This window comes from Marmota flaviventris, chromosome 5, assembly GCF_047511675.1.
Source record: "Marmota flaviventris isolate mMarFla1 chromosome 5, mMarFla1.hap1, whole genome shotgun sequence".
Taxonomy (NCBI): domain Eukaryota; kingdom Metazoa; phylum Chordata; class Mammalia; order Rodentia; family Sciuridae; genus Marmota; species Marmota flaviventris.
Window position 1 is genome coordinate 104,943,345 of NC_092502.1, and position 14,708 is coordinate 104,958,052.

A 14,708-nucleotide genomic window follows, 5' to 3' on the forward strand; every position below is an offset into this window, starting at 1 on the left:
ATATTCACCCCCCCCCAAAAGAAACCCATACCTTTTAACAATAATTATCTATATCTTCTAGTTCACAGTATTCCCTTATAATATTTTTAAATATTTTTTTAGTTGTAGTTGGACACAATACCTTTATTTTGTTTATTTATTTTTATGTGGTGCTGAGGTTTGAACCCAGGGCCTCACACATGCTAGACGAGCGCTCTACCGCTGAGCCACAGACACAGCCTCCCTTATAATCTTTTTGAGTTTTTTAAGTTGCATGAATTTTATCTCAATAAAGCTGTTTTTTAAACCAAAAAATATTAATATGTTGCAACAGGGGTCAGCAGGGCTTCTGCTGCTCGGAATAACAATGGGAAAAAACAGGAAGGGATTTTTCAAGATCACTCAATTTTTCGTGACTTCCTCATGTTTGTGGTGATGTCTGTGTCCATCTCTGTCTCTTTAGTGGTTAGCAAATTCATAACATGGACTAATTTCATGAATGGTAAGAGAGAAGGGTCACAACCAGTCCTTGGGAAATGGGTTAGTAGAATACTAATACTATGCCTTTAGTAGGTAGTATAGTTGAGGAAAAAAGGCAAGAAGTTTGAGTCCCCTAAGAAAAGGGCACAAGATGTTGTCACATTTTTTCCCCCACAGACCAGCCACCTTTTATGGTTGTCAATTCTCAGGAATATGAAATAACTCAGCCTTGACTGTGACTTGAGTTCTTCATCGGGGAGCCTGGGGGAGGTGGTCCTGGTCAAATAGACTCTCCACATTGGCCCCTCTTCCGTGGCACTAGTGTCACTGCTCACGCTTGAATCCCTTGTAAGGAAGGCAGTAGCTGAAAAGCACATAAGCTTCCAGCCCCATGTTAGCCCGGGTGATGTTCCCCTTCTTCATGTCGATGTACTTGCTGCGGTAATGGTAGTAATCTCTCTGAAATGCTCCTGCTGTTCCTTTAGGGGTGAAATCCCTCATCAGTATCCATTGTGGAAGCTCCCCTAGTTTGACATCCATGAGTTTCTGCTTTCACTGGTTTGACTGATGCCATCTTGGAGTCCTAGTGCCCACTGAGCCTGGCCAAGTGCTGCTGGGCCTGAGAGGTAAGCTTATGGAAACCCTACTAACTTTTTTTTTTTTTTTTTTTTTTTGCATATTGCCTAGTTCCGTTCTGAAGACAGGTATTATTAGAAGGTGGACTGGGGACTCTGCAGGCTCTCTGTGGGATTAAATTCTTGATTTGGCCTGAGGTGCTATTTGAATTACATTTCAGGCCAGGACCCGGGAAACAAGGCACACTCATTAATTTATTGATTCACCCCACAGACCTTGTACGTCATCTAAAAGTCCAACAAGATCCTAGGCCTTGGGGATATGGACAGTAAAAAGAGGACATAAGCCCTAACCTCCTGGGTCTGTGAACCTCCCAGTCTAAAAATAAGCAGCCCTGTCAAGAAGTCCATGTGAAAGTGCTAATACTGTCCCAAGTGTTAGAGGAGTGGGAAAGAGGAGCTGTGAAATGGGTCTGCACGAATTCACACGTATGAAGGGGCAGGCAGGTGAGGCAAAGAGGGGTGGCCTCTGGAAAGCACATGTCCCATCTAAAGAAGAAAGCCTCTGAGATGCTGAGGGTCAGGGGGTGATTTACCACTGAGCTACATCCTCAGCCCTTTTTATTTTGTATTTTGAGACAGAGTCTCACTAAATGAGTTAGGGCCTTGATAATCTGCTGAGGCTGGCCTCAAACTTGCTATCCTTCTGGCTCAGCCTCCTTAGTTGCTAGTATTACAGTTATGTGCCACTTTGCCTGGTTTGTAACCCATGATTCAAAACATGGTACTTGAGGGGTGCCTTATGGGAAACAGAGCCCTGCCCCTCACCTGGGCCCTTTGCTCTCCCTGGGCCCTTGGTCCTGCACCTGGAATCCTGACACCTGGCAGTGGCCATGGGCCTGGAGCCTAGCTCCACCCTGCCAGATCCCCTACTTTCCCTCCCCAGCCTGGTCCACTGTCCTGAGCGCCCTGCCCCAGCCCTGGCCCTTGACTCTGCATTTCCTGGCCTGGCTCCTTGCTTGAGCCTCCCTCAGGTAGCCCTTCCTGCTCCATGAGTCCCTGGGTGTTGACTGCGGCCCCTTGCTGGGGCCTCTTCCCTGCTCCCCTTGGCTTCCCTGTACTGCAGTACCCTAGTGCTGCCAGCCTTCCCGGCCCCGCCCTTCCCTGCTCTCCCCTGGCTTGGGCCCTCCTCTGGGTCCCTCACTTGGGCTCATTTCTGAGGTCCTGGCCCCCACCCCACCTACATCCTTTTTCCAGCCTTTCAGGCTGTGCCCTCCTTAGGCCCGCCTATCGTCATCCCTATCCCTGCCAGGCTCCTTTTCGGGATCTCCTTCCCAGGATGCTCACCGGGGTCAGGGGACTGGACCTGGTTTCTTGACCCTGGGGGCTCCCTTTGGGAAAACGTAGCCCTGCCCCTTGCCTGGGCCCTTTGGCCTCCCTCAGCCCGGGGCCTGCTCCCAGACCCTGACACCAGGCAATGGACCTGGGCCTTGAGGCTTCCTCCTCCTGCACCAGCTGCTCCCCTTTCTCCCCTCCCTGCCCTTCCCAGCCCTGTCCCCCTTTACATGCACCACACCCCAGCACTCGCAGTTGGCTCTCCATTCCTGGGCCTGGCTCCTTGCTTGAGCCCCTGGCCGCACTTCTCAAGGACCCAGTCCCTGTCCCTTGATTTCAGGCCCTTTTTTCCAGCACCCCCCTGTGCCTCCCCTCTGTTCCCCTTGTGCTGTGGTATCCTGGCACTGCCGGGACCCTCCGTTCCCCCTGCTTCTCCCTACACTGGTCTTCTACAATGAGTCCTGGTTCCCCACCTTCCCCCCCGACCTGCGCACACCAGGTATCCCCTCACAGAGCCCTCTTTTGGCCCTCCTTTGCTCCAGGTCTCTCACTGAGGATCTACTCACCTGGGGCAGAGGAGTGGAATTGGCTGGCCTTTATACTCTGAATGTTCCCATGGGAAACATAGCCCTGCCACTCGCCTGAGTCCCATTCACCGCCCGAACCTTGACGCCTGGCAGTGGACATGGTACTTGGGCTGATCTAGCCCTAAGCAATCCCCTTCCTTCCTTCCCCTGCCCTCTTGCCTTGCATGCTGCCCCTACCCCAACCAAGCCCTCCCTAATACTGACCCTTCGCTCTCCACTCCTGGGCCTGGCCGCTTGCCTGAGCCCCTGTCCACGTTCCTCATGTCACCAGGCATTTCGTGGGGTCACTTCGTGTAGAGCCTAAACTGGGGTCTCCTTGCTTGAGCCTCCTAGCACGCTCACTTAAGTGCCCCTTGCACCTCCCTCTGTTTCCCGGGCCTCCACGGCCCCTTTCTCCCCTTCCCCTGCACTTTCCCCTGGTGCTCTCTGGTCTCCTGGTCTTGGGATCCCTCATTCTTGGTCATTCAGACAGTCCCCTGCCTGATCTCCTCACTTAAGTCCTGGCTCTCGCCCCTCTCTGCACTCACCGCGACCCCCCCTCCCCCGCTGTGCCCTCCAGTTTCCCTCCTCCTGATCCCTTCCATTGCCAGGCCTCCTTTGCCTGGTCCCTGACCCTGGATTCTCATCTGGACCAGAGTGCCCCTCTGGGAAACAGAGCCCTGCCCCTCGCCTGGGCCTTTGCTCTCCTTGGGCTCTTGGTCCTGCACCCAGAACCCTGACACCTGGCAGTGGTCCTAGGCCTGCAGCCTAGCTCTCCGCAGCCAAATCCCCTGCCTTCCCTCCCCAGCCTTGTCCACTTTCCTAAGCCCCCTGCCCCAGCCCTGCCCCTTGGCTCTTGCGCTGACCTAGCCCTGAGCAATCCCCTCCTTTCCTTCCCCTGCCCTCTCCCCTTGTAGGCTGCCCCTACCCCAAGGCAGCCCTCCCGAACCCTGAGCCTTTGCACTCCAGTCCCTGGACAGGGCCGCTCGCCTGAGCCCCTGTGTTCCTCAAGTCACGTGGCGTAGTGTGGCGTCCTTCTTGTCGGGTCTGACCTGGGGGCCCCTTGCATGGTCGTCCTAGTGAGCTCCACTCCATGCCCCATGCGCCTCCCTCTGTCTCCTGCTCCTAGCGCAGCCCCTTTCTCCTCTTCCCCTCGCGCTTTCCCCTGGTGCTTTCCCCTGGCGCTCGCGGGTCTCCTGCTCCTTGGGTTCCTCATCCTCTGTGGGTGGGGTGGGTCCCTTGCCTGGGCACCTGGCTTGGGTCCTGGCTCTCGCTCCTCCACACAGCCACCACCACCCCCGCCGTGCCCTCCCATCACCCTTCTCCTGGCCCCCTTCTCTTGCCAGGCGTCCTTAGCTCGTTCCCAGGTTCTGGATTCTCATCGGGGCCAGAGTGCCTCATGGAAAACAGAGCCCTGCCCCTCGCCTGGGCCTCTGCTCTCCCTGGGCCCTTGGTCCTGCACCTAGAACTCTGACACCTGGCAGTGGCCCTGGGTCTGGAGCCTAGCTCCCTGCTGCCAGATCCCCTGCCTTCCCTCACCAGCCTTGTCCACTGTCCTGAGCCCCCTGCACCAGCGATGGCCCTTGGCTCTCCATTCCCTGGCCTGGCTCCTCGCTTGAGCCTCTGATGGCTCTTCTTGTTCCATGTGAGTCCCTGGGCTTTGACTGAGAGTCCCTCACTGAGGCCTCTTCCCTGCTCCCCTTGGCTTCCCTGTACTGCAGTACCCTAGTGCAGCCAGCCTTCCCGGCCCCGCCCTTCCCTGCTCTCCCCTGGCTTGGGCCCTCCTCTAAGTCCCTAACCTGGGCTCCTTGCTGAGGTCCTGGCCCCCACCCCACCAACACCTGTTTTCCTCCCCTTCAGGCTGTGCCCTCCTTACGCCCTCCTATCATCCCTGTCCCTGCCAGGGCCCTTTTCCCGATCCCCTTCCCAGGATGCTCACCGGGGCCAGGAGACTGGATTTGGCCTCTTGTCCCTGCTGGCTCCCTTGAAGAAAACATAGTCCTGGCCTGGGCCCTTTGGCCTCCCTCAGCCAGGACCCAGTTCCCCAACCCTGGTACCCAGCAGTGGACCTGGTTCATGAGCCTTCCTCCCTTTGCACCAGCCGCTCCCCTTTCTCCCCTCCTTCCCCTCCCCAGCCCTGTCCATTTTCATGCACCACACCCCAGCACTTGCACTTGGCTCTCCATTCCTAGGCCTGGCTCCTTGTTTGAGCTCCTGGCCGCCCTTCTCCAGGACCCTGTCCCTATCTCTTGACTTCAGGCCCCTTGTTCTGGCCCCCTCCTGTGCCTCCCCTCTGTTCCCCGTGTGCTGTGGTATACTGGCACTGCTTGGACCCTCCACTCCCCCTGCTTCTCCCTAGCCAGTGCTCCTCCAGGGGGTCCTGGCTTCCCACCAACCACCCCCCACCTCTGCATACCAGGTATCCCCTCACAGTGCCCTGTTTCTGCCCTCCTTTGTTCCAGGTCCCTCTCTAAGGATCTACTCACCTGGGGCAGAGGAGTAGAACTGGCTGGCCTCTGGGCCCTGAATGCTGCCTATGGGAAACAGAGCCCTGCCCCTTGCCTGGGTCCCCTTAGCAGCTCAAACCTTGACACCTGGTAATGGAGGTGGGACTTGGGCCTACCTAGCCCTAAGCGATCCCCTCCCTTTCTTCCCCTGCCCTCTCGCCTTGCATGCTGCCCCTACCCCAATCCAGTTCTCCCTAACCCTGACCCTTTGCTCTCCAGTCCCTGGGCCTGGCGGCTAGCCTGAGCTTCTGACTGCATTCCTAGTGTCCCATGGAGTAGCATGGCATTGTTTCCTGTCGGGTGTGACCCAAGGGCCCCTAGCACGCTCCCCTTGGTACCCCTTGCGCCTCCCTCTGTCTCCTGGTCCTCACACAGCCCCTTTCTTCTGTTCCCCTTTCACATTCCCCTGGCAATCGTGGGTCTCCTGCTCCAGCACAGTGAATATGGAAAGACCACCTAGACACAATATTTTGTAATATTATAACTCCAAGCATAAAAGAGAAGATCCTGAAAGAACCAGAAAGATAGAAACTTGTCACTGTTAATGACTTACACTTGCAGCATAACTATTAACCAAATCGCATATATAGAATAAAAAATTTCCTGTTGTGGGAATTGGTATGTTTTGTTATTCCTTTTTTGGTCCTGAAAGGGTTAGTTCACTAACCCTGTTGACTCAGTATCTTAGCACATTTACTGGTGACTTTTTTGTACAATTTGTTTTGAGTTTTAGTTCCTCAAATATTTTCTCACAATTTCCCATTAAAGGACAAACTCAGAGCATTTGTATTTAAGTCACATGTTTTCTCATTCTCTTTCTAGTTAGCTGGCTTTCTCCTTCCATTTGACTGTGACTCCAGATAAATTTCAAGGTAAGTAGGTGATCTCTCTGACAAAGGGACTTTTCTTCCACATTTAAACTTACGACCTCCCTTCTTTCTCTTGTTCTTGTTTCTTTCTTCAGAGGAAGGCTGGTATGGAAGAAAAAGGACAGGGGCTGAAGTTACCTAAACTTGAGTTTAAATCCTAGCTCCGTGACCATATTTACTTCAATGGCATTCTTGGTACTTATAGTCAAAGAGCATTGGAAAGGGCCTTGGCAATCATCTCTTCTCCCCAGAAATGATTTCACAGCCAGCAAAATTGACCAAAACTTTGTTGAGTCAATATATTGGTTCTGGATTCTCATGTGGGCCAGAGCGCCTTATGGGAAACAACTGGTTTGTTGCAACCCTGTGCTTATTTATCTCCAGGGAGGACAAGAGCTTTGTGGCATTTATTGGCCAAACCTGAATGAAAGAAACTATTTATGAATGTAGTCTTATGCGAGGGTGTGAGTTAGACCAGGGGACAGCCCTGTAGCATCTGGTTTATGTTTCCAAGTCTGGTTATACATCCTAGTTTGGGCCACTTGACTCCAAGGAGTATAAAAGACCCCTTCTTAGATGATTTATGGTTTTTGCTTTACGGTTATGCATCTGTTAATGGAATTTGAAGGTGGTAGATCTAAAACCAAAAGAAATAACTAAATTGATTAAAAAAGAAATCCAGGCACAGAGGAAGTCAGTCAAGGATACTGTATATTAGCTGGCATTGGCAAAAGTGAAAGTAAGTTAAAAAAGAGTCCTAGGTTGCCAAACCATGACCACTTCCTTCTGTATAGGGAAGGAACATGAGAGTGGGGAAGATGTTTCTTTTGGTGGGACTATGACCCTCATCTTATAGATGATCACTAAAGTGACTCTATAGGGAAAGGACATCAAGAGACAACTAAAAATATAATTATTCAAAGAGATAAGTAAACTGTAGATTGTCACAGAGAGCTTCTTAAACTATTACTAATTTTATTTATTTTTGTTTGTTTTTTGCTCTGTTTTTCATGATACTGGGGATTAAATATAGGGATGCTCCACCACCCATTTTTATTTTTATTTTTTAAAGTTTTTTGGGGGAGTACTGGAGATAGAACTCAGGGGCACTCAACCACTGAGTCACATCCCCAGCCCTATTTTGTATTTTATTTAGAGACAGGGTCTCACTGAGTTGCTTAGCACCTTGCTTTTGCTGAGGCTGGCTTTGAATTCATGATCCTCCTGCTCAGCCTCCCAAGCCACTAGGATCACAGGTGTATGCCACCATGCCCAGCTAAAGTATATTTAATACATTAGTGACAAAGGAGCTCTTCCTTTTTTAAAGTACTGTCCAGTGTATTTTCACATGAAAGGCATGCTTGGTCTTGATAATGATCTTCAATTTGTTGCAGCTTTTGCAGAAATGTGGGCAAATTCCAAATTGGTTGAGCTGGAAAAAATGGGGTACATAAAACATCATGTAAAGGGAAACTGTCAAACTACATCTATAGGTGAGATTACAGAAATGTTGAGATGCAACCAAGCACCTTTGGACTGGTGACATGATGATACAAAGGTAGCCTAAATTTTATGCCTTTGACTTAAGTGATGCTGTGATAAGAGGTCCTCTAATTGCTTATGTGACCTGAATGTCAGGAGAACAGTGAAGAAAGGCTGTTGCCGACCAACTAGCTCATTTGATCCTAGTTGTGGTAAAAGAATAAAAGATGAATAAACCCTCAGGACAAGAGAACTGAATGAATGTTCAGATGGATAATTACAAATGATATGAAAAGGCTGATTGTACCTCACTGGTATACCATGGGCTGAACATATACAAAACCCTGGATTCAGTCACCATGCTGAAAAACAAAATAGAACTAAGAAATGACATGAAAAAAGGAGGAAAGAAATGGAGTTGCTGCTGAAATTTCAACACACCACTCTAAGATGATTCATTATGGTGGTTAGTCTGTCTGCTCCATTAATCCTTAAACTGTGAAAGAATCACAATGGATTTCTAATTTATACTAGCCTTGATGAATTAAAAAAAAAATTATGATGATACAAAAGTGAAATCTACAGTCCTTTTAAAACAATGTGAGCTCAGTGGTAGAGTGCTGACCTAGCATGTGTGAGGTACTGAGTTCAATCCTTAGCACCACATAAAAATAAAGGTGTTGTGTCCATCTACAACTAAAACAAACAATGTGATGTGAAGAAGAGGATGGTCAAGGTCTCTTGGTGCTGCCCCCACGGGGGGCCTGATGATGTTTTACATTGTTATGGATAAAATAGCCTGCAGGTGGTAAAAAAAAAATTTAGTAGTGCATAATGTATTGTCATATCTAAACCTACTGATGAAAAGTTAAAGTACAACTAAATTAATTTTTATGATATGACAATGCAACTATAGGTTTAAGAAAAAAGTCTACACAAAATCTTGTACACAAGTGCACACAGTAGCATTCTTCATAATAGCCAAAAAAAATGTAAATAAGCCAAATGTTGATAAATGGATAAATAAAATGTGGTATATCCATATAATAGAATATTATTTGACAACAAAGGAAATATGAAGTATTATGTATGCTACAACATGGATGAATCTTGAAAACATTATTCTAAGTGAATGCAACCAGACATTAAGGACCACATGTTGTACGATTTATATGAAATGTCCAGAATGGATAAATCTAGCAGAGACAGAAAGTAACCTAGTGGTTATCTAGGGCTAGGAGAGTTAGAGAAAAATGGGAAACAACTGCTAACGAGCATTTTTTTTTGGGGGGGGGGGTGATGAAACTACTTAAAAATTGAGTGTGGTAAGGGTTGCATGAGTCTGAATATGCTAAAATCTCTGGAATTATATTTTTAAACAGGTGAATATTATGATGTGTGAATTATATCCCAATAAAGCTGTGATTTAAAAATGAAAGATGGCAGGAATTAATGAGGAAAAAATTGTGTTGTACTAGAATATAATTATGTTGTCCATAATTATTGTGCTATCTTTCCCTGATATATTATTGAAATGGACATGATGTCTGAATGGGGAATATGTCCCTTACCCAAGCCTTTGAGGAAAAGGATTTCATGAAAATATGGTCTTCATCTGATTTTATTTGGAGATGCTGGAATAGGGGTCTTTAGAATGACTCAAGCCTATTCAAGTGTTTCATTTGAAGCAATGCAGGATGTTTGGGAGATGTCAAGAGACTCAGCCCCAATTAAGGACATGTTAGATGCAGTTGTACTAATGATGATGAGTTCTTTGTTAAAAAATCTGGTATGGCCTGTGATATAAATTGATGATACAGGATATTCGTTGTGGACTACAGAGGATGAAATCCAGCTGTGCCTCCAATAGCTTCAGCCATGTCTGATGTGGTTTTTAAGAATGCAATATGGCCAGGCATGGTGGCACACACCTGTAACCCCAGTGGCTGAGGAAGCTGAGGCAAGAGGATCACAAGTTCAATTTTTTGAGGCTCTAAGAGACTTAGCAAGACCATATCTCAAAATAAAATAGCTGAGGATGTGACTCAGTGGCAAAGCAACCCTGGGTTCAATTCCTGGTGCCCCCCCCCAAAAAAAAAGTACATTGAAGAAATGTATTTATTTATTTAGGTACTAGGAATTGAACCCAGGGGCACTTAATTACTGAGATACATCCCCAGCTCTTTTTTATTTTTTATTTTGAGACAGGGTCTTGCTAAATTGCTGAAGCTGGCCTCAAACTTGTCATCCTCCTGCCTCAAGCTTGCTGAGTTGCTGGGATTACAGGCATATGCTGTTGTGGGGCAGGGCACTCAGAAAACACACCAAGTCCCAGTTTTGTCCAAATTGAATAGTCTTTATTAAGCCAGCCAGCCGGCAACTGCTCCCCACAGGACCCATGACTGTCTCTGCAGGAACAGCCCCAAGCCTGAGAATTTTAGGATATTTAAAGGTAAAAACTACATCTGGGTTGACGTTGCTGTAAGCAAGCAGGTACAGACACTGGATTGGGCAGTCTGAGAGACAATGCAATGGCTACATTGGTATTTCCCACAGGACTTTCCAGGTTGGCATAGCAGCAAGCAAGCAGAAGGGAAGGGGGTCAAAATGACACTAGTGGAGTACAAGTTAGAGAATGGTTACTAACGTCTAGACAATCTCTGACAAGGTATATTGTCCAAGATAAATGGAAAGCAAAGAGAACAATTTTACATTGTATAAGAATTGCTATTTTGTGTTGCCAGATATGCTATGCTAGGTAACTATTAATGGGTACAGAGGTGGGGTTTTCCCAAGGGAGAAGCATTTTTTACATGATATGGAGTCTCAGGGTAAAATGGAGTCTGTTTGGTCATTGCCCATATAGCCTGCCCCATAACAATGCCACAGCCCTGACTGAAGAAATATATTTATTAATGTAATAATACCTTATAATTTTTAGTTAGGAAAATAGCTTATAAAATAAAATGTATCACACACATAACAGTAAGTATAGTGGGTCACCTATAGCTTGGGTACAGAGCACTGCCATTTAGAAAGTGAGCACAATTAGAAAGTGAAAGCAATTAAAATAATAACTTTTAAAAAATCTAAGCCATCATGGTGATGTATACCTGTAATCCCAGCTACCTGGGAGGCTAAGGCAAGAGGACAGAAAATTTGAGACCAGTCTCAGCAATTTAGCAAGACATTTTTTTCAAAATGAAAAGTAAAAAAAGGGCTGGGGGAGCGGAGCAGCTCAGAGGTAGTACACCCCCAGGTTTAATCTCTAATACCAGAAAAATGAAAACAAAAAGACAAGAAGCTAAATAATTTTATCAAATTACCACTACTGGACTATAACATTTTGTATATATTTTCCCTTAACACAAATGTAAATTTATGTCCATGTTACTGCATGTGTCCATGATGGACATTTGGAAGGTTTCATGATCTGTCTTACTGAGCCAAATCCTCAGTGCCTTCACAGTGCTTAACACACAAGTGAGCATTTAGCAAATATTTGTGGATTGATAAAGTGGATGAGCACTGACATTGTCCAAGCAACTTTTTTTTTTTTTTTTGCCTTGAAAATCCAGGTAATTTCTGAATTCCTTCAAGTTCTGCCTTCTTCAGAAACAGTAAGGCAAGGCTGTTTATAGTAAAAGTATACCATAGCCAATCAACCTCCTTTTGTCCCTTTTTCAGAAAATGGCCACTGAGGGGAAGGCCTCTGAGGAGAGGATTTCTCAATTTGATTATGATTTGCTCCCAGAGCTGAGTACCCTTCTGGGCATAGATGCTGTTCAGATGGCAAAGGAAATGGAAGAAAATGAAGAGAAAATCCGAGCGAAAATGCAGAAAGGCTTTAACTCACAAATGCGCAGTGAAGTCAAAAGGTTAAAGACTTTCATGACCTACGAGTCATTTAGTTCATGGATACCATCAGAGATGGCAGCAGCTGGGTTTTACTTCACTGGGGTAAAATCTGGGATTCAGTGCTTCTGCTGTAGCTTAATCCTCTTTGGTACCAGCCTCAGAAAACTTCCCATAGAAAATCACAAGAAATTTCGTCCACACTGTGAGTTCCTTCTGGGCAAAGATGTTGGTAACATTGCCAAGTATGACGTAAGGGTGAAGAATCCAAGGAAGAAGCTGAGAGGGGACAAAGCAAGGTACCGAAATGAGGAGACCAGACTCGAATCCTTCAAGAATTGGCCATTTTATGCCCATGGGATATCCCCACATGCCCTCTCAGCTGCGGGCTTCATCTTTACAGGTAACTTGAAATCTTTTTCTGAAGTGTTTCTCTAAAGTGTTTAAATTCCATATTCTGGTGGCATTTCTCAATATTTTATGAACCCTCACTTGTTAAGTGTGTTGTATCCGATATGAAGTCTGTTTTATTAAAATTGAACTTCAAGTCTGGGCCTGATGGTGCACACCTGTAATCCCAGAGGCTTGGGAGGCTGAGGCAGGAGAATAGCAAATTCAAAGCGAGTTCTCAGCAATTTAGCAAGGCCTAAGCAACTCAGAGAGATCCTGTCTCTAAATAAAATATTAAAAAGGCTGGGGACATGGCTCAGTGGTTAAGTGTCTCTGGGTTAAAAAAAAAAAAATTAACTTCAAGCAGGACATGTTGGAACATACCTGTAATCCCATCAACTGGGAAAGCGGAAGCAGGCTGATTGCAAGATAAGGCCCACCTCAGCAATTTAGTGAGAACTTGTCTCAAAATAAAAAATAAAAATGGCTGGGTATATAGCTTAGTAGTAGAGTGTTCCAGGGTTCAATCCCCAGTACTGAAAAAAATTCATTAATTTAAATAAGTTAATAAAATTCAACTTCAGTAATTTTGTTTTGATTTTGCATTTAGCACAATGTGTATTAATTTGTCAAGTATATAGAAAATAAGAATGTTACTGGTCCTTAAATTTGACCTTAGGTAATACTGTTTTTATTATTGTTATTATTAGTAGTAGTAGTAGTAGTAGTGGTAGTAGTAGTAGTACTGGGGATTGAACCCAGAGGTGCTTAACTACTGAGCCACATCCCCAGCCCTTTTTTTGTATTTTATTAGAGACAGGGTCCCTGGGTTGCTGAGGCTGGCTTTGAACTCATGATCCTCCTGTCTCAGCCTCCCAAGCCCCTGGGATTACAGGCATGCGCCACCATCATGCCCAGCTTTTATTTTTTATTTTGAGACCATGTCTTGCTAATTTGCTTAGGGTCTCTCTAAGTTGCTGAGGCTGATCTCAAACCTGTGATCCTTTTGCCCTAGCCTCCCAAGTTGCTGGGATTACAGGTGTGCACCACCACGCCTGGCTTGTTTATTTTAATCTTAAATCTTACTCTAACATATAGGGCAAAACGCATTTCAGAGCATGGCACCTTGAATTGCCGTAGTCATGCCATAGATGTTCTGATGGATGTGAATGAGAATTCTAAGAACAGATATCATTTGCTGAGTACTTACTTCATGCTAGGCACAGAATGAGCACTAATTCTAATCCAACCAATATGCCCCTTTTCCTCAGATTTTAGTTATTCTTTATTGAGCTCAAATAATTAAGAAATGTGCCTGCATTTCTACAGAAATGGCATAGCAAAAGTCAAACTTAGATCTTCTCACTGATGTTTGTCCACTTCTCCATCATTTTGGTTCTGAGAGGTTAAAGAGCAAAATGTCATTCATGCCAGCCCCGGCAGCATGTTGAGTTCTATAGCTTAGAGTCCTCTGTGAAGGATAGCTATGGCCAAGGGGTCACTTTCTAGAGCTCAAAAGTGGTCATTTAAGGCAGGACTATGAAATGGAGATTCAGCCAGAGAGTTGTGAGAGGACAGGCAAGATGGAGCATGTCTTGTTCATACACAAAATGATCACCTCTGGTGGCATTGCTGGGTGATCAAAACATTTTCTTTCACATGTAGGTGAAAGGGACACTGTGCAGTGTTTTTCCTGTGGTGGATGCTTAGGAGACTGGGAAGAAGGAGACAGTCCTTGGAAGGAACATGCCAAGTGGTTCCCCAAGTAAGTAGATAAGTATTTTCTGATAAAATTTTTCAGTTTTGAAAAAAAAAAAAATCAGACAAAATTAAAGACAAAAGAGCCACCTTGCTGGAGTATCAGTTTTGATCTTTCCCTATCCAAAACTGGACTATCCCAGAATTATTCTATCCTTTCATTCCCAGCTTCTCTTCTGCAATTGGGATAGACCTGGTCACAGTGTAAAAAAAAAAATTGAATTATGTAATTTTAAACAGTTTATAAATGTTGTTTTATTACCCCCAATGCAAAGATAAGTTTTGCCAAGTTGAAGTTTCATGATTTGCCTCAATTAATAAACAAGATACTTTGCATAGAGATGGTGTAAAATGGTTTATAGAAGAAGTTAGAAAGTAAATAACAATGTTTGAAACAATCTTACAAATGGTTTCACATACTGCTGATATATGCCAAATGAAAATGTTTCATTTCAAAAACTTGAGAATTTCTTTTTAAATTACAATGGTCTTTATTTAGAAAACGAAGCATATTTTAATTATTTTTAATACTAATTAGTGTCTTCTACCACAGACAGATTCATTTCTTTAAAGTTTTTTTAAAAGTTTTTTAATAAAGTTTTTTATTTAACCACCTGTCAACATGTGGCTAAACCATATTTCATCTATCTCCTGCCCATCTCCCCTGGAAATAATATTAACTAGGTTATTTTAAAGCAAATCCCAGCTATTACATGATCCATAATATTTTAATACTCTTAATATTTTAGTGTGTAACTCTGAATTATGAGTGCCTTTTTAAAAACCACAATCACAATATTATTATCTCTCTTTAAAGAAGATGACCATTAATTCTCAATGTAATCCAATATCTGAGTCAGTAATCAATGCTCACCTCTCTCCTCTTGAGATTTTAATTTATAGATTTCATTC

General features: G+C 45.3%; 1 protein-coding gene across 1 annotated transcript in view; it reads left to right on the top strand.

The window, feature by feature from the left end:
- Positions 1–6,236: 6,236 nt before the first annotated feature.
- Positions 6,237–14,708, top strand: part of Naip (NLR family apoptosis inhibitory protein) — a 36,578-nt gene continuing 28,106 nt past the window's right edge. The window contains exons 1-3 of the mRNA XM_027927648.2: positions 6,237–6,314; positions 11,481–12,051; positions 13,704–13,803. Of these exons, the coding sequence (XP_027783449.2) occupies positions 11,484–12,051; positions 13,704–13,803 (668 nt within the window). The 5' untranslated portion in view covers positions 6,237–6,314; positions 11,481–11,483. The remainder of the gene's footprint in view (positions 6,315–11,480; positions 12,052–13,703; positions 13,804–14,708) is intronic.